This window comes from Aotus nancymaae, unplaced genomic scaffold (assembly GCF_030222135.1).
Source record: "Aotus nancymaae isolate 86718 unplaced genomic scaffold, 86718_ANA_hifiasm-v0.15.2.pri h1tg000051l, whole genome shotgun sequence".
Classification (NCBI taxonomy): Eukaryota; Metazoa; Chordata; class Mammalia; order Primates; family Aotidae; genus Aotus; species Aotus nancymaae.
Genome location: NW_026988465.1, coordinates 728,952 through 749,056, shown reverse-complemented (window position 1 = coordinate 749,056; position 20,105 = coordinate 728,952). Strand labels below are relative to the sequence as shown.

The 20,105-nt window shown below is 52.5% G+C and overlaps 1 protein-coding gene across 2 annotated transcripts in view; it reads left to right on the top strand.

The window, feature by feature from the left end:
* Window positions 1-16,054, top strand: part of SLC22A23 (solute carrier family 22 member 23) — a 188,595-nt gene extending 172,541 nt beyond the window's left edge. The window contains exons 7-11 of one of the 2 annotated variants that reach the window (XM_064362940.1): window positions 1,021-1,253; window positions 2,702-2,734; window positions 2,856-2,879; window positions 3,866-3,989; window positions 15,451-16,054. In XM_064362940.1, the coding sequence (XP_064219010.1) occupies window positions 1,021-1,253; window positions 2,702-2,734; window positions 2,856-2,879; window positions 3,866-3,989; window positions 15,451-15,808 (772 nt within the window). In that variant the 3' untranslated portion in view covers window positions 15,809-16,054. The remainder of the gene's footprint in view (window positions 1-1,020; window positions 1,254-2,701; window positions 2,735-2,855; window positions 2,880-3,865; window positions 3,990-15,450) is intronic. The other variant, XM_012440281.3, reaches the window with a different exon arrangement.
* The last annotated feature ends 4,051 nt before the right edge of the window (window positions 16,055-20,105 follow it).

The window sequence follows — 20,105 nt, the reverse complement described above, 5'->3', positions numbered from 1 at the left end:
CTCCCTGGGAGGGCGCGGCCGTGACTTCGTGCCTGTTTTCCAGGGCGGACACGTTTCCCAGCAGGTTGATACACTCGCGTGGGGCAGTAAAGAAGCTTGACCCAGGGCAGTCTGGAGGAAACGGGGATAAATTAAGAATCAAAATAGAGGCCCGGCATGGTGGCTCATACCTGTAATCCCAGCACTTTGGGAGCCCAAAGCAGGTGGATCGCTTGATGAGGTCAGGAGTTCGAGACCAGCCTGGCCAACATGGTGAAACCCCATCTCTACCAAAAAATACAAAAATTAGCTGGGCATGGTGGCAGGTGCCTATAATCCCAGCCACTTGGGAGGCTGAAGCAGGAGGATCACTTGAACCAGGGAAGGGAAGGTTGCAGTGAGCCAAGATCACACCACTGCACTCCAGCTTGGGTAACAGAACAAGTTTCTGTCTCAAAAAACGAATCAAGACAGAGTTTCCTGAGGACGATACATGTACCTTCCATTGGCCTGGCTTCTGCCTGGCTCCTCCAGGCTGTGTGGGTGGAGTTGAGGCTGGTATGGGTAGATCTCCACCTTTCCAGAACTCTAAGTACCCAAAGCAGCACAGATGCAGAGAGGCTGTCTCTGAGTTGCCTCTTACCCGCTGCGAGCCTCACTGGAGCAGCTCTGCCCTGCCTGCCGCTGTGCAGTGGGTGTACAGGGTCTGCTGTGTGACCCTGGAATTAAATGAGTCAGTTACCAGAAAGTGCTTTGTCTTGGAGGATTCCCATGAAAGCACATGTTTTAACAAAAGAACTCACTGCTCTTGTGCCTACACCTGTCTACTAAAGCCATGGCAAGGAGCCTGAGCGTGGACCTCCACCAGGGAGGCATTCCATCTTTCTCTGACGTCTCCTCTTTTGCATCTGCTTGTGGTTCGGTCATGACGGGCTTTTCTATGACACACTGAGTTGCTTCTCCATCTCCTGGTCACCCGACCCCGCGTGCAGCCCCTGGCATGGCACAGCCCACCCACCACCGCTCTCACTGTCTCCACAGGCTGACGGGGTATGGGATCCACCACTGCTTCGCCAGGAGCATGATGGGCCATGAGGTGAAGGTGCCGCTGCTGGAGAACTTCTACGCCGACTACTACACCACGGCCAGCATCGCGCTGGTGTCCTGCCTGGCCATGTGCCTGGTGGTCCGGTTCCTCGGGCGCCGGGGAGGGCTGCTGCTCTTCATGATCCTCACTGCCCTGGCCTCGCTTCTGCAGCTCGGGCTCCTCAACTGTGAGTGGGCTGGGGAGGCGGGCCGGTGCGGGGAGGGGAGCTGCCTAACCCCCAAGGGCGTTTGAAAGGGCTGGGTAAGATGCCAGTGGCCACTCTAAAATCTGTCGGTGGAAGGAGCTGCTTTGGAGACGGCAGAGCTTCCATGGGAGCGTCTGTGGAGCCTGCCTCAGAGGGCACTGGGCCGTCCTCCTCCCCTGCCTGGCCCAGGCTGCACCATGATTCCTTCCGAGTCCTGGTGGCCTGGACTTTGCTAAAGGGTACACTGCTTCTGTGTGACTCAACACATGACAAAGAAGAACAAAGGATTGTTTCTTTTGCATGACATTAAGGGGGAAATACATCTGTTTTGTCACCCTAGCATGGGGGCCCTGCTTTTCAGCAGATGTTCCCGGGTTCATCGGTTTCTCTTTGGACCAAAGAATTTCTCAGTAAAGGTTAGAAATAATCTAAGGCAAAGCTAGAGAATCCATCAGGCCCCTCCAGCAAGCTCTGTGTAGCTCCTCACCAACAAATACCCACCCCTGTGCATGGACAAACCCCACAGCACCTCCATGGCCAGCCCAGGGTGTGACGTGAGCAGGCAGGACCTCTGAGCCTCTTCTCCTGCCCTGGCAGGGTCCTCCTGGGACAGGCTCAGGACCCTGCAGGAACATCGACCCCACAGGGCTCCCCTGCCTTTATAAGGAAAATGAACCCAGGTTCTCAGAACTAGACGTCAGGGCTGTCCACTGCACCCCGATCAGAGCGGCCTTGTCGTGCAGCCTGGATTAGAGATGGCTTGTTTCAATCTCAGGAGCAGCTTTCTAACTTGGACAGTTCCTATGCAATCTGTCCCTTGCTGGGAGACTGCTGTTAGACTTAGCTAATGGAATGCAGACATGGTGGCTGTCTCCCTCCATCCCCGTTCCCCAGCTGCCCTTTTGGGGAGCCTCTACCCCATTCACATGAGTGGGAGGGAAGTGGCAGGGACCTCAGCCCCCTGGTGTTGCAATGCCCCTTTGGCCCTGCACAGGAATGCACAGGAATGCACAGGAACCCTGAGCGAACACCAAGCAGCCAGCCATGAGGGGCAGAGACGGGCCAGCAGGGACTCCCCACAGCACTTGACGTTGCTTCAGTCAGGCCGCAGTGACCCATGGGTGGCTCTGTATGTGAGGAAGCTCACCCTTTGCACCTGCTATGGTCTCACTGTGACAGTTCCATTTTCTCCCCAGGCTGTGAGGTCAGTGGGTTCTAACCCCTGTCTTCCTAACAAAAAGATCTGTGTTTAGTGCAGTATGACTTCCACTGCCCTGGCAGCCAGCGCCATCCCAGACATGGACGGGAGTTTGCTGGAAGCAAGTCACGTGGGAACACGCTGGGCTAACTCCACCCCTAACGTGCTGTCTCCTCTCTTCCCGCTTGCTTTGCCCTTGTGCGTGTGGCTGCGATCCTGTCGGCGGGCCCAGTGATTGGAAAGTACAGCCAGCACCCAGACTCAGGTGAGTCCCAAGCGCGTGGTCTGTGCGCCCTCATCTTGTATTGCATCCAAATGGGCGTTTTCTGGAAGACTCACGGACCTGTGGTTTCCCTTTCCTCTCTTTCTCCCCCTTGCCCACCAAGAACTGCAGCTGAAGTTGGCCGTAGGTTGGACACTATACGGATACATTTGTATTCTCCCTCTTGCCTCTAGAAAGAGCGACCGGTGCTTCCCTGTTTCTGTGCTGCTTGGCACGCATGCCCCGCCCCTTCCCCTGACACCAGGCTCGGCACAGGCCCTGGCCTGGCGCCAACATGCTTTGTCTTGTGGACAGCATCTGGGTGGGGAGAGAGCGCCCGGGAGTGCTGGGGCCCGGCTGTCTGTGCTGCCAGGGGAAGCCGATGCCCCCTTTGACTCATGTAAGCTTGCTGCCCTCCAGCCATGGGGACAGCAGAGTACTGGCCTGCACCTTGAAGCTGCTGCTGCACCCGCCTGGCCTGCCCCAGCCCTCGCCGTGTCCCTGGGGAGCGCTTGCCCTCTCTGCAGCCCCGTGGGAGCTGAGCTGAGCCCCAGCTATGTGGCCTGACAGCATGCCCATGCACGGTGCCAGACACTGCCCTGGTGCAAGGTCAGTCTCTGGCGCCATTTCTGAGGGCTTTGATGGGTTGAACACTTTCCCTCTGGGTCGATCAATTCTGTGGCTTGAATGTTTGTGTCCTTAAATCAACACTGACTCAGCTACCCTGTCCCACACGTTGGGACATCAGACCTGAGGCAGTGGGGGCTCTGTGGAGAGCAGGGCCCTTTCTGGAGCAAACGTAGGCCAGGGCAGAGGGATGCTGGTGTGGCACCAGGGACATACCAGCCTGCCCTCCCACCAGGCATAGCTCCAGGCTGAGGAATTCCAGTAGAGGCCGCCATGAGCTCCAGCATGCCTGACACACAGGGACTCACAGGGGCCCCCAGAACCCACTTCAGGAGCTCTGGGCTTCTAGTCCTGGAGGTGCCGCTTGGTCCCCAGAGGGAAGTGTGCACCCATCCTTGCCGCACGCTGGGCAGAGGGGAGGAGCCATGCCGTGCAGCCCCGGGCCTCCCTCCTGCCTTGGCCTGGCTTCCTCTCTTCCCTCACCATCCCCTTCTTCTGATCTGCCAGGGATGAGTGACAGCGTCAAGGACAAATTCTCCATCGCGTTTTCCATCGTGGGCATGTTCGCCTCCCACGCGGTGGGGAGCCTCAGCGTGTTCTTCTGTGCGGAGATCACCCCCACGGTGATAAGGTGCGTAATGGGGGACACCCCAGGGGATGCCGGCTTCTCGGGACTCAAAGATGAGTCCCTGGCTCCGGGCTGGTGTGGGATTAACCGGCATCAGCCCCGTTGCTGGCTCTGGGCACGTTGGCTTCGTGGTCCACAGCTCAGGTGTTGGTTGCGCCCAACCCTGAGGCTCCCGAGAGTCAGGAGAGAACCTGCTCCTGGGGTCCTGTGCGGGAAGCAGCAGGAGGAAGTGGGGACAGGGAGCTACTCTGGGCCCAGGAAACACGTCAGTGACCGGCAAGGGGGGACTTCAGCAGATCACTCGTCCCCGCTTCCACCGGACGCTGTGCTGCCAGCTCTGCTGAGAGCCTTCACGGCTCAGCTATTTCAAAATGTTTTAAAAAGAGAAAGAGCCTTATTTTTTTGCTGACCTGGGAAGTTGATGTCATGAACCCAAAGAGAGAAAGCCCAGCAAGTGAGTCATGGACTCATTTAAGAAACGTGATGGAGAGCCCACTGCATGCCAAGAACTAGGCCCAGAAAGCACAAGAGCGCGGCCCCGGCCTCGTGGGGTCCATGGGCCTTTCATCTTTCCCAACGGTATGACTGACCTGCGCTCAGCCGCTTTGTTTTTAGTTCGGAAAGTGAGGCCGGCCCCTTCCTGGCACCGTCTCTGTCCCTGGGCATTGGTTCATGGGTGCTATACACCATTGACGGTTGCCATGCTTACAGCCTAACAAACAGGCATGCTTCCACTAAAAGGGCATCGCTCAGCCGCGGTCATTTTCCTAAACCGTTTGTGACTTACTGAGGAGCTTGAGTTATACCACACTGCACTTCTTACAGGAGTATCGTCAGCATTTCTCATGCGTGTGCCTTCCTAGAACAGAACTGGAGAGGAAGGCAGCAGTTCAACCATGAACTAAGCCCGGGTGCCCGCATGGTCACACCCTGGGGAAAATCCAGTAGGGGCCACTCCAGTCCAAGGCGGGCTGTGTGGAGGCGAATTATCTCAGCCCCTCTGGTGCGGGGGAAGCCTCGGGGAGCAAGTAGGCAGGTCCGTGGACTTTCTTCCTTCCCATGTTTCCAGTAGCCACGCTGACACCAGCATCTTCACATCCGCATTCTGATTCATTCTCTTGGATCTGTATCGTAGAGGCCCAGCCTGACAGCTACTGGGTACCTGGGCAGAAATGCCAAGGTATTGTATGATTAAGCACCAAGAAACTTCTCCTGTCTCTCCCTTCTGCATAAGCCACAGGGGAGAGATGAGTCAGGAGCTTATATAGTGCTTGCAGTCGCAAGACACCTCAGGCAGACGGCCGGCTCACTCCCCGTCCTCCCTTCACCTACTTAAATGTCCCTCCTTTATCAAAGATAACAGCCAAGGCAAGTCTCTCAACAGAGCAGAAGCCACAGTCAGACATTCTGGTTTCCAGATGGCCTCTTGCAGCCTTTGCCTGATTATGCATCTTTTGGGGGGGCTAGTGGGTGCCCCTTAACTCTGGCAGTTGGTAGGGTTCATTATTCTCTGTTAGATTTGGCTTGACAAGCTAGACTGCGGGAAATGCTGTATCCTTTTCCTCTTTGATGCAAACCAGGAAAGATTTGGGGATAGAAATTCAACAAACACATTCTCAGATTCAGCTTGCCAAGATGACAAGCTAGAAAAAGTATGTGACCCTTGGTGATGTTTTTGTGCCTGCAGAGGATGAAAGGAAATTGAGTCCAAAGGGGGTCCCTGGCCAGGCTGGGAGAATGTCTAGCGTTCCTGACAAATCCCTCTTCTCGCTGGGAGCCCTTCTCTCCCGTGCCACTGGGAGGCCACAGCCCTTTCTTGCAAATGCACTCAGGAACAGTTCCCATGGAGGCCCTGGGATGGAAGTGGACTCCCCTCCCATCCCCAGACTTGACAGACAGAAATTCAAGATAAGCTGGGATGGACGGCCTGGGGTCCATGAGCTCCATCTTTCTTAGCACAGAACTAGCCTTTCCCTGTGACACTATATTACAGATAAGCCTTCTGGCAGCAAAGGGTAAGGGGCCAGGATGGACTGCCCAGAAGCCAATACGAGGATATGAAATTTTCTGCACAAAGTTCAAAAAAATGCTTTTATACTTTTCATACTTGCTCCACAACAAAAAGCAGCAAAGGCTTGCAGAAATCTGTTGCCCCAAGGATAATAGAGGCCAAGTAAACTATTGTTTCATGAGATCCTGTCCAGACCTCACGCTGACAGAGAACCAGCTCCCCGCTCAGGCCCAGGCCGGATGTGTTTCTCATCAGCCAGTGCACAGCTCATCAGATTCACCTGGAAGACATTGGGAGTTGGGTGACTTTGCAGGCGGGATAGGAGGAACCCTGTATCTGACCATGCGCCTCTCCCAGCTTGACATGGGTGGAAGTGGCCTGGGGTCCTGGGTGGATCTGGAAGCAGCTGCTGGCTGTGCTGGGCTGATCTTTTCTATCCACTGTCCATCTGGGTGCTGCAGGTGGGCTGCGAGGCTTCCCTTGCCCTCGCTCAGGAGTCCAGGTGAGAGAGGAGGCAGGCGCTGGAGATCATGACACCCGCCTGCCCTCTCCTGCTCTACCCACTCCGGCAACCCCAGCCCTTTCTAGGTCATAAGTCGGATGGGCCTCCCTGAGACCCTCCCTGACCGACACCTCCCTGACATCTGTCCTCTGCTCTAATGCTGCCTCCCGAATTGGCACCGAGGGCCAGCATGGCCTGGGGTTAAGGGAGCATCGGAGTCTGTTCAACTTCTTTAAAAATTTATGTCTTAAAAATGTCTGACATCTGAAAACAAGTAGTGAGTGACAGACAGGAAGGCAACAGGCATCCCATGCCGGCAGCGCCTGTGACGTGCAAGCGCTGAGGAGCCGGGCAGGATGAGGGGACGGTGCCGAGGATGCGGCCCAGAGCCTGAGACGGAGCCGGACGCGCTGCCCGTGATCCTGAGGCCACCTCCCTGTGAGGCCTCGGGTGGGTCCCTCGGCTGGCTTTCCTGTCCTTGTCTCAAAACAAAACTGATTAAGGCACCTTGTTAGGCGGGGGTGGAGAATGGAGAGAAACCATGTGCGAAGGGCCTGGCTCAGCACGGGACCCTTCCTATTATTCTTCGCTGGGTATCTTCAGCAGTTACATTTATTTCTGTAAAAAACAGTACAAATATTTGCTCATCCTCAACGTCACAGAAACGTAGTCAAGTAATATAATTAAAATACGTTAAGTAATATAAAAGGAGGTGGAATGGGAGGCTCGTCTCTGGTGCTGCAGTGAGAGATGGTCACGTTCACATGGCTAACAGCAGTTTCATTTTGATTTCCTTAATTCAGTGAAGTTTGCCGTTTCTAGTAAGTCGGTCTGAATAGCAATCTTTCTACCTCATTTAGATCTTGTTGCTAGTAAAATAATGATATCCCGTGGATATTACAATTTTATGCTCCTAAAGCACAAGGAGGCAGCGCGCGCCCTCCGTTCTCCTGTGTCCGTAAGTCAGGCGGCTCTGACTTGTAAACACGGGCGTATGCTGCCCTCTAGTGACAACCCAGAGAAAAGCAGAAAAGGCACAGGCAGAGCCCACATTTTCAGAGGCAGGAAATGAACCCAACACCTTAAAACCAAGGGCGTAACAATCCCTTTCTCTAATCTGAGATTTCAGGAGAGAAAGAAAAACAACAGAAGGCATACCAACTTCTGCCAAAATTTTCCTAATATTACTGAATATGAATAATGTCAAGGAATCTTTGATAGAAAACAAGAGTTGCTTCTGTAGGAAAAAAAAAGATATATTCCATATTATATATGCATGTGTACATTTGTTGCATATTATATATTCACATATATGTAGGCATTTTTTTAATGATCTGAAAATTAAATATGTTTCATTTGGCACAATTAACAAGCTAGATCAGTATGATGTGGTTCACCTGGCACCACACAAGGCTTTTGCTCCGTGCTGTTTGCCCTTTAATGGCGGCCCCATGCCCACCCCTCCTGGGGGTCTGCACTCTGCCCTCCTGTACATGACTCCCGTGTGAGCAAGGGGAGTCCGCTCACTGCTTGTCAGTGCCAGGAAGGTCAGACAGAAACCTTGGAAGTTTCCAAGAAAATGATGTCCCCATCAAAATCAGGTCCATTATCCCTAGCATCTGATATGCCCTGTGGCTTCCTGAAAGAGCCAGGTCGACCAGAAAGACTTAATTGGCTATTTTAGGTGTTCAGTTTTCATCTTACAGAAGGATTTGCTCTTACTGCTCATTGCAGTGGTCATCTATATTTAACCTGTCCCATTCATCTGGGTGAGCTGACCTTCCTACCCAGGAAGCCAGTGTGATCTGCGAGCATCTGGTATTCATTAAACACAAACAACACGTGCCTGTTGACGTCCTAGAAAATAATTCTTGCCCTTGAAGGGCTCAGAGACTAGTAAGGTGACAGGCACATGAACACATACTGACAGAAAGATGCAGAGTGTCTTTGAATGGTGGTCTGGGACCCTCTGCCTGGGAAGAATGTGAGTATCTGAGAGACATCCCCCCAAAGTCTTGCCCTTTCTCATCCATATCCCCTTGAGGCCCAGCAGCACAGTGGTGTGGCTATTCCTGCAACTCTTCAGCCTTTCCCCAGGAAGGGCTTTCTAGTATGACATGCTGATGCCCATCACAGCCTGCGTAAGAGGCGGCTGGCTGTCAGTCTCCCTCTGTGGCTAAGGCTGGGAATCTGTCACTCACCGAATATCTTGGTTTTCTATTGCTGCATCACCAATCGCCCCAAAACATAGGGGCCTGAAGCAGCATGCAGCTACTATCTCACGGCTTCCCTGGCCCTAGAGTCTGGGCACGGCCTGGCTGGGTCCTCTGCTCCAGGTCCCTCACAGGCTGCCATCAGTCGGTAGGGTCCACCACTAAACCAAGTCAGGCGCTGGTAGAATCCGTTTCCTCGTGGGCTGTGGGGCCGGGAGCCTCAGCTCCTCGCTGGCCATTGGCCACAGGGACCACCATCACAAGGCAGCTCGCTTTGTCAAAGCCAGCAAGAGTCTGCTAGAGTCCCTTTTGGAACCTCATTGTGGAGGAACATCTCACTATCCTGGCTGTACTTTATTGCTAAAAAGTAAGTTATCTGTCCCTTGTGCCTTGAGGCCCAGTGCACACTCAAGGCATGAGGGTGGGAATCACTGGGGCCAGTCTAGAAATCCGACTATAGTGCTGAGTAGACGCCCAGGTGCCAGCCAGGTCTCCGTGGCCGGGCAGCTGCTGGGGACAGCACTCTGAGTGGAGCCTGATCCTGCCCTGGAAATGTCTCATGTCTATTAGAGACACACAGACACGCAACGTGAATGTGTCTTTGGGCGACACAAGTGTCCTGAGGATGCAGGGGAGCACCCAGGAGAGCCTGCTCAGCCTGGACTGAGGGTGGCTGGGACCGGAGCCCCGCGAATAGCAGCTCTAGAGGGAGTGCGCTGCAGCAAGTGCACAGTGGCAGAGGAGGCGGGGTAGGATGCCCAGGGCTTGGGGAGCAGGAGCGGAGGTCCCTGAAAGGGTGAGGGTGGGCGGGTGTGAAGCAGGTCGAGGCAGTGTTTGCAGGGCTTGGTGCCTCGCTCAGGGGAAGGCCAGGGCGGAGAAGGGTCCCAGTGGCACAGCCCCCTCTGACAACTTTTAGGACTCCATGTCATTCTTGGAGGCATTAGGCCCATGGGAGAGGCTTGTCCTCTTCGCCTCCCAGTTCTTGAACCTCTTCAGCTCCCGTTCCTCCCACTCCTTGCTGCCCCCTAGACCCTGGAGGACTTGGGTGGCCCCCTCCCCGGCACTCACTGAATATCACCGTCCCTAGAACCAATCCAGGATCTTCCTGTCCCCGTGCCAGTCACATTCGTGCTTTAAATCCCACTGCACTTGAATGTTGGAGCTTTTCTCATCCCCATTTACAGATGCTGACTGGGGCTTCAGGAGGTGAAGCTGGTGGGCGGGGGGGCCAGGATTCTAGCCCAGGCTAATGGGCTCCAGAACTCGTGCTTCCTGTCACGGTACTTACACCTGTGTGGCAGCAAAAGTCCATTCCGTAGCTCACTTTTGGGCTGCTCCTTTGTATGTGGGTTTACTCAAGCTTGGAGGCTAATGGCTGATGCTCTGGTCTTGACAGTCATCTAATGGAACAAACGTTAATGAAGCCCCTGTACCGGAAGGCACATCTGCTTCCTCCAGAAGCGCACAGACAGCGCCCGACCCAGCTAACCTGTGGGAGCTCGGCTGAGCCCCCATGGGCAAACCTCACTGAGTGAGCCCCGGACAGAGCTGAGGGACCCCCCAGGCCATGAGTAGTGGGACTGAAAGGGAGAAGACAGGAGGAAGAAGTGGCACTCCCGGGACCTGTCCATCACCTTGCAGGCAGGAGGGAGGCATGGGAGGACTTTGAGCAGCCAGGTGACATGGTTAGCTCTGTGTTCTAGAAAAATCGGTTTGGCAACAGTGAGGAAACAAAGTCCAGGGGTGCAGAAGATGCACCAGCGAGGAGCAGACCCAAGACGGGCTGGACAGGAAGGAGGTGGGAAAGGGAATAATCCCGTGACTCTTTGCCCCCTAGAGCTGCAGGCCTGGCAAGGCTGCCCCTGTGCCCCCCAGCCCTGGGCCCATTGTGGATGCAGATGGGTAGACTGCAAACCTACAGAGGCAGCCATTTCTACATTAGAGGGAAAGAAGGGAGGGAGACGTGTCTTCTATTCCTTTGTTATAAAACAGGACAAAAGGCGGTGGAAGATCACTCATCATCCCCCACCCCCCAAAACACAGACACACACATACGCACGCACACATACAATCACCATTCTTCCACTGCATTCTGAGAAAAGGCTCCGAATCTGCAGTTCTTCCTGGGGTTATTAGCATAGACCCGAGTATGTCTGGTTTAAGAGGGCCACCTGGGAACCCTGGAACTCCCATCCTCCCTGCCCGGGTCACCCGTGCCCAAGCCTCCTCCATTCACGTCCCCCCATGTCAACCCCAGGACAGCCTGAGAGGGTCTGTGGGAGCAGGCAGCAGGTCCCAAAGGCAGGGATGCTCTCCCCATCCTGAGCAGCAAAGCCTGCGAAGACCCCAGCACAAGGGACAGGCTGCTCAGCGCCACAGCGGGCAGAGTGGAGCAGAAACCCTGGCCCGAGGTAGTGGTGGACAGGGGAGTCATGGCCGGTCTCTGAGTTCCTGGAAAGAAGAGGCAAAGCCTGGGCGGCTGCCCAGAACTAAAAGCTTTGGAGATTTGTACCAGCCCCCACAGCAGGAACAGTTTTATTTTTTTGAAAAAGCAAAAGAATCGCTTTTTTTTGAGGCAAAATTTACAGACCAAAAAATTCATCCATTTTAAGTAAACAATTCAATAACTTTTAGTAAACTGACACAGCTATGCAACCACTGCCACAGTGCAGTTACAGAGCGTTTCTTTCTCCCCCAAAATCCCCTTCTCCTCCTCTGAAGTGATCCCTGCTCCAGCCCCAGGCTACCACGAATCTACTTTCTGCCTCTACACATTTGCCATTGATTGATTGATTGATTGTGAGACGGGGCCTCACTCTGTCACCCAGGCTGAAATGCAGTGTCGTGATCTCAGCTCACTGCAACCTCCACCTCCCAGGTTCATGTGATTCTCCTGCCTGAGCCTCCCGAGTAGCTGGGATTACAGGCGTGCACCACTACGCCCAGCTAATTTTTCGTATTTTTAGTAGAGGTGGGGTTTCACCATGTTGACCAGGCTGGGTCTGGAACTCCTGACCTTGTGATCCCCCTGCCTCAGCCTCCCAAAGTGCTGTAATCCTCCCAAAGGGATTCCAGGCGTGAGCCACTGCGCCCAGCCTTTTTGACTTTTCATATAAACTGATTCATACAATCCCTTAGCATTATGTCTTCAAGTCCATGTTGCAGCATCGGGACTTCATTCGTTTTATGGCTGATTAATATTCCATTTTATATGACAGGCTGCATTTTGTTTATCCATTCACCAGTTGATGGGCATTTGGTATTTCCGAGTTTTGGCTGTTATGAATAAGGCTGCAATAAACATTTGCCTGTAAGTTTTATGCAGAATTATGTTTTCACTTGTTTCATAGGAGTAGAATTGCAAGATCATACAAAAGTTTAACTTTTTAAGAAACTGCCAACCTCGTTTTCCAAAGTGGCTACACTGTTTTATTGATTTTGAGACAAGGCCTCACTCTGTCGCCCAGGCTGGAGGGCGGTGGCACAACTGTGGCTCAGTGTAGCTTCAGCCTTCTGGCCTCAAGTGATCTCCCATCTAAGCCTCCCAAATTGCTGGGATCATACGCGTGAGTCACCGGGCCCAGCCAGCTGCACTATTTTGATTCCAGCAGTGAACACGGGTTCCCGTTTCTCTACGTCCTTGCCTCATGTCTTACTTATTACAGTCTTTGTTAGCTGTCTTTTTTGTTAGTCATACTCGCAGGTGTGAAGTGGTGTCTTACTGTGGTCTTGATCTGTGTTTCTCTGTGACTAATGATGCAGCACGTCTTCTTGTGTCTTCCTGGATGTACAGTTTGTATAGTTTCCTTGGAGAAATGTCTGCTCAAATCTTTTGTCTATTTTTTTTTGAATAGAGATGAGGTTTTATTGCCTAGGCTGGTCTCAAATGCCTGGCCTCAAGTGATCCTCCCGCCTTGGCCTCCCAAAGTGCTGGGATTACAAGCATGAGCCACCATGTCTGGCCTGCCCATCTTTTTACTGGATTATCTGTCTTCTTTTTGAGTTGTAAGAATTCTTTATATATTCTAGTTACAAGTCCTTTATCTGATACATGCCTCACCAATAGTTTCTCTCAGTCTACGGTCTGTCTTTTTCTTAAACATGTTTCTATTGAAGGGCAGTTTTTAATCCTAAGGAAGTCCAACTGATCAGCTTTTTTTTTCTTTCTTTTTTGAGACAAAGTCTCACTCTGTCACCAGGCTGGAGTACAATAGCTCAGCTCACTGCAACCTCCACCTCCTGGGTTCAAGAGATTCTCCTCCCTCAGCCACCAGGGTAGCTGGGACTATAGGTGTGCGCCACCACACTCAGCTAATTTTTGAATTTTTAGTAGAGACAGGATTTCACCATACTGGCCAGAATGGTCTCCATCTCTTGACCTTGTGATCTGCCCGCCCTGGCCTCCCAAAGCACTGGGATTACAGGCGTGAGCCACTGCACCGGGCCAGCTTTTTCTTTTATGGAACCTTCTTTTGATGTCACGTGTAAGAAATCTTTACCTAACCCAAGGTCACAATGCTTTTCTCTTGTTTTCTTCTAGTAGCATTATAGTTTGAGCTGAGTCTAAGCACTTAGATTCTACGATCCATTTTGAGTTCATTTTTTTGCATGATGTGAAGGGTCTAACATCATTCTTTTGCATGTCAATATCCTGTTGTCCCAGCACCACCTGTTGAAAAACTATCCCTTCCCCCTTGCTGGATTTGCCTCTGTCCACAGTCAGTTGACCATAAATGTGAAGGTTAGTTACTGAACTCCCTGTTCTGTTCCCTGATCTATACACCAATAGCAAACTGCCGTAAGTAGTATGGCTTTATAGTTTGAAATTGGGAAGGCAAGCCTTCCAACTTTGTTCTTTACCAAAATTGTTTTTGGCTACTCTCAGTCCTTTGCATTTCCACATAAATTTTAGGATCGGCTGTTTTCTCAAAAAAAAAAAAAAAAAAAAAAAGCTGGAGTTTTGATAGGGATTATGTTGAATCTATAGAAGAATCACCCTCTTTACAGTATTGAGTCTTCATGAACATGGAATTTATGAACATGGACTGTCACTCTATTTCTATCTTTTTAATTTTCTCTCAGCAATAAACTTTTCAGCATGCAGTCTTGCATTCCATTTGTTATTTCTAAACATTTTATTCATTGGATGTTATTGTGAATGGATTTTTTATTTTTTTTGAAATGGAGTCTCACTCTGTCGCCCAGGCTAGAGTGTAGTGGTGTGATTTCAGCTCACTGCAACCTCTGCCTCCTGGGTTCAAGTGATTCTCCTGCCTCAGCCTCTCGAGTAGCTGGGATTACAGGCACACACCACCATGCCCAGCTAATTTTTGTGTTTTTAGTAGAGACGGGTTTCACCATGTTGGTGAGGACGGTCTCAATTTCCTGACCTTGTAATCCACCTGCCGCAGCCTCCCAAAGTGCTGGGACTACAGGCATGAGTCACAACACCCGGCCGTGGATGGAATTTCCTGGACTTCATTTTTGGGTGTTTTGTTGCTAGCATGTAGACACGTGATTGACTTTTGTATGTTGACCTTGTATCTTGTCACCTTGTAGGACAGTCTTGGTGAGTTAGGAGCCACTTATAGTGCCAACCAAGAGAACCACAGACTAGTCAAGACCTGGAGTCACATACCCGCCTCCTACCTGCTGTAGGGACCTCCCTTTCAGCCCGCTCAGCCCCAGCAGCTCCAAAGACAAAGGTCTCTTCACCCCAGGGGAGTGCCTAACTCTTGAGCAGCCCCATTAGAAAGCTCTTCCCCAAACCAAAGGTCCACTGTGCCCGCTGCTCTGGAGCTAGGCAGACAACTGCACTCCCACTTCCTTGAGACAGGCTACCGCTGCCTGCCACGTTCAGTGAGGCCCCAGAACTGGGGACCAGGCAGCCCTCTCTGCCCTAGCCTGTTACCCAAGCACCATGGTCCCACTGCAGCCTGGCACAGCACTGCTTTCTCAGGGGCCAGAGAACACCTCAGTTCCAGTAATGTGTTTTTAGGTCAAAGTAGAGAGGTTTAGGGGACAGGGGTTTTGTCGGTGTTGTGTCTCTACTAATCCTCAGACTCTTGACCGCTCCCACACAAGGCAGGGAGTGGGGATCAATGGCTGGCCTTCTGGGTTTTGGTTGTCCTGAGCTCAGAGCTGCAGTGAGTCCCTCTCTGTCAGTGCACAGCTTCATTTGGGGGACCCTTCAGGCACAATCCTCAGAGATGGGACAGTGTCCACTGGTGGTTCGCAGAGCAATTTTAGGAGACACGTGGGACATCAACTCAGTGAAGAAATCACTCTTTTAAGGTATCTTGCAATCTCTCCAGTTATGACAAAGAGAAAGTCTCTGTCCTTGCTGATATGTCCTTAGTACCCTCTTTAACCCTTGGTAATCCCCCATGCCTTGGGGAAATGGCATAATTTAATTATATTTTGTTTTTCCTTGTATATTACTTAAGGCAAGTTCTCATGGTCCCCCAGCCCTGAAAAAACAATAAAAATAGAAAAAATAAATAAAAAGATAAGTAAAAGTTTTCAAATTGATGAGGAAAAGCAGTCACTGACGTAGAGTGGCCCTGGACAGATACAGCTGGGGTGCAGGTGGTATGGGATGTCCAAGGTCGGGGTACACTGGGCAGTGCCCAGGGCAGTGGGGCCCCTGCAGAGGCGGCTCCCCAGTCCACCTCGAGCTTTCCCGGGATCCGGCCGCCGGGCTGAAGTGGCTCATCCTGTTCTTCCCTCCCCCTGCAGATGCGGTGGGCTGGGGCTGGTGCTGGCCAGCGCGGGCTTTGGCATGCTGACGGCACCCATCATCGAGCTGCACAACCAGAAAGGCTACTTCCTGCACCACATCATCTTTGCCTGCTGCACGCTCATCTGCATCATCTGCATCCTCCTGCTGCCCGAGAGCAGGGACCAGAACCTGCCTGAGAACATTTCCAACGGGGAGCACTACACGCGCCAGCCGCTGCTGCCGCACAAGAAGGGGGAGCAGCCACTGCTGCTCACCAATGCCGAGCTCAAGGACTACTCAGGCCTCCATGACGCCGCAGCCGCGGGGGACACGCTGCCCGAGGGCGCCACAGCCAATGGCATGAAGGCCATGTAGCCGGGCCTGCAGAACCCGGGGCTCAAGGATCTGGGGCAGCTTGGACACAGGTTTACAGACCGGGGACCGAACACATGGCCAGGGGTGGGAAAGCTGCCCCACCCACGCTGAGCCTCTCAAGTAGTGTGGGGAAATCCTGTCTTTCCAAAAGTCCAAGGAGCACAGGTCGGAGGAGACAAACTCTTTGGAAATAACCCTTCCAAGACTTTCTTTTCTGCCATTAAATGTTTGTATTTATTTTGGTCATTTTTACAAGAAGCACTTTATTCCCTCTCCCTCTCACTGATCACAAATGGCATCACCTCCTTCGGCAGCAAGACACGGGCACTCTGGGAAGATGCCACAGTGATCACGGCCACGGCCTGCCCCTCTCCGGAGATGGAATGCGGCTCCTCGCAGCACCCGGGAGCCAGATGTCACCTCGGCCGTCAGGAGCCCCCCACGCCGCCTGCCTGTGTGCAGAAGCAGGACATGACCGTGGAGCGTTTCTGGGACTGCGTTTTAGACAGAGTGAAATGTACATGAATTAGGCTTTTGCTAGAGAGTCTGTGATGGTTTTTTAGGTCCTTTTTCCCTTTCTGTTTGTAAGGTAAGAGCTTCTGTTCCATGTGCAGGAGAAGACAGCTCCCAGACACCATTAAAACCAGCTTCACCTTTCCTTCAGGATCATCCTTTTGTACTTGATGCTGAAAGCTCTTGGAGAAAAAGCTTAAACATTTCACCAGAAATCTTAACCGAGCAGCAGTCACATCGCCACAGCTTTGTGAGTACACAGCTAACAGATGCGTCAAGGCCTGAGCTGTGCTCATTTTTATTCCTCCTCTCCCAGATTGGCTCCAGCAGAACAGCCCCTCGTGCACAGCCAGCCCGTGTGCCGGCACTACTTGAAAACATGGCTCCTTTCTAAGCTTCAAACAATATGAAAATAACTCAAAAAGATGGTGGAGGCAAATCCACAGAAGCGGGGCTGCCCTCCCACACACACCCATCACCCACACCTCGAGCACACACCACGAAGATCACCAGCTTGGATGGCTGTCGCCTCAGACGTCACTCCAGGAAGCACCTGCAGGAGCTGGGCCCCCTCACGCCTGCCTTCCTGGGCCGGCTTCCTGCTTTTAGTCATTCGCTCAGCACAGAGGCAGGGCTTCGGGCAGGGAGCCGAGATTAAATCCTCATAGGTGAGTACAAATGACCTCCAGCCTCTCGAAAGCACCAAGACAAATTGAGAGAAAGCAGTAACTCACCAAAGCTCAATGCTGCCCCTGCCCCGATCTCCAAGGGTTTCTTCATGTTCCTCGTTTCGCCCCAGAAAGTGAAGGTTTCCTCTCGGCATTTTCAGAGGAATCTTGTGGGACATCCAGGGCCGCTAAGAGACAGCCTCCTTGGTAAAGGCAGCCACCACTTTATAGCAACCTGGGCACCAGCTTTTCTGGACAGCCTGGCTTCTTACTGGAATTGTTCAGTTCACCCCTTCTCAAAGTGTGTCTTTGCCGTGGGCTGTATCCATCCAGGGAAATTGTGGTCTCAGGCCTGGGTGAGACAATGAACTGGCCTCCGACAGTTGCTAGAATTCACAGGGCAGAAAAGGGGTTGACTTTCTCCCCTTCCAGCTTTCCACCTGGCCTGCTTCTTGCTGTCTCCACCCGTGTCTCCTCCACATCCGGTCCACACATCAGTGGGAGCCTAGTGATATGTAAAGATACAGCAAGAGGCAAGCAGACTCACGGCCACGTGTTTCCAGTGGCTGGGCCACGCCAACACCTGGGGTCTTGAGACGCCCAGGAAGGGAGGCTGTCTGGCCGGCCTCTCCCCACCTCCCCTTGCTCTATGTCCAGCTCCTCCTCGCCTTCCCTCTTTTTTAAAGTCACATTTCCATGTTTCAACATTAGTTCGCATTCACCTATACAAAGGCCTTTCTGTAGATCTGTGCAGCCTTTGCGTGCCAAATTTGTGAAATTCCTTTTACCTTTTTTGGAGTACTTGCTACAACGCTACCTGTCAACAAACCCCATTACGTTCAGAATAGGACCTGTCCAGCAGCCAGGCCAGTAGGCAGTTGGGGAAGCGGGGAAGGTGGGAAGGATCCAGCGAGGCCCCCGAGCCTGCACCTGGACGTGTGTACGTCTGCACCCATCACCCTCAGCACCAGGCCACCCTGCAGTCCGCTTGCCGTACTGTGGAAGGACTTGCTAAGTGATGGAAGTTGCAAGCAGTCGCATACTGGTCGTGTAAACAGGTTTTTTTAGAAACTGAAGCTGCAGAGTGCTGCCAGAAGTCTCTAGGAAGGTGGTGGCAAGGTACAGCACTCGTACTCTTCCGGGCGTGGTCTCTGATCTCCACCTCAAATGACAATAAAAAACCTCCAACGAAGGTCCGACGAAGACAGTGCTCAGCACTTCAGCCGTCAGGACTAATCCATCAGTGACTGGAAAAGTGGCTAGCTTTAGGCCTGGGCTCTTGGGACCAGAGTCCAGCGGGTGTGAGGCTGACTTGCCGACGGTCAGCGGGTTATGCTTCTCAGACAGCAAGGCAGTCCCACAGCTCTCCTCCCAGTGCAGCCTTGGGAGGAGGCTGGGTGCCTGTTCTGTTGCAACTTCAGCCTAGGGATATCTGAGGCTGCCGAGGAACACCTTTATGAAATGTTACCGGAGCAGCAACGCTTCTCTGTGGGCACAGCCCCAGGAAATCTGGTACCAAGTGAGCAAGGCGGCAGGGCCCGCCCAAGCCTGACACGCGTCTAGGCCGCCGGGCTCTGCAGGGGAGGCTGCTACAGCCGCCTGCTTCCCAGCAGTCTGTCGCGCTTGAGCCCCTCAGTCCTGTTCCTTTCCTGGCTGATAGAGAGACCCTTCTCAGGCACCCAGTGTTTCAATTTGGCCCTCCCAGCCCCTGCTACTCTTCTCCACCACCCCTGTGTTCTACCAGCCTACCTGTCAGCCTTTCAATAAAAGTTATGCACAATTGTGAACACCTGAGATGGAGCTGAACATTTCTTCACTTCTTTTCCTGAAGTCAAACTCTTATCAAATACTCTAATTATTACCACCCAAGACAAACAGGAAAAAGGGTTAAATGTTTTTGTTTACTGACAGTAAGATCACCTGCATCTGGACGGCAGGCTGGTAAGAAGGGAAGTATCGCACTCAAGACACCACCACTTCCTAGAGCCAAACGAGCAATCCCAACTGGAAGTGCCATGTGAGCCTGTGACGTCACGCCGCCTGGCCCAAGTTGCCGCACGTGCCGGGGAGGCCCGCACTCCCACTGTCCTCTTGTCTGGAAGGCACCGCCTCACTTCCATGTGCCCTGTGTGTTTTGGAAAAGCAGCATGGTGTGTCCTGTCTGGTGGCGAACACTTCCCTCCCTGTCCTGAGGCTGTAACATAGTAACTGTATTTCTGTGCGTGTGGGTGGGGATTCTCTGAAGGTGCTGGTTCATAGCACAAGCTCACACCGAGTTCTGAACTGTCGTTCACTGCTGCGTGTCTGCATGGTGTCGTACCTGTTGTACCTTTGGGGAAAATTTGTATGTAAATGTACAGAAATAAAAATGTTGCCCCATTAACAGATTTCCTCTGGAATGTCTTCCCTACCTCACCTGATGGTATCCAACGAAGGGCATTTCACTACATTGATGAGTAATAAAGTCCTCCGTGTTCATTCAGACCTCACTGCATCACTACTTTTAACGCCTCTGTAAGCTGTGTCTTCACTCGCCCCGAGGGGGGTGGAGGGAGGCAGCTCACTCTGCTTCGAGTCCTGGTCTTAAAGGTAGTCAGAGGCAGAGGCTGGATTAAACACACACTGTTTACCGAGTGCCACTCTCAGACCACCTGAGAGATGGGGGCCATCAGTAAAATTAAGAGGAATTTTTTTCCCTTGTTCATTTATGTTCTGCTGATCCGTGGTCTGAAGGTTCCTAGAAACGTCTCAAGAATGAGTATCTTACACTGTGATTCTGTGAGGAAAGACTGGTAACCCAAAACTCTCTTCTCTAATGTAGTATTTTTTAACGAAAATGACAATATTTCTTTAATAAAGTATTTATACCAAACTCTTCTCTTCATAGCCCTGATTTTGTGTCACTTACTATTATATTCCCAGAGAGGTGTCCACTCGGCTTTGCAAGCTGTGATGAGGCTGGCCAAGGCCTTGAGGTTAGCACGGAAAGTCTGCAACCGAGGGGAGCACCCGGAACCACAGACTTACCCCTCCGAAGCGCCTTTCCATCCTGGCCAGGGTCACCACCTCCACTTGCCTGCCGCTGGCTCAGTGCAAGACTCTCCCTCTGGATGAAA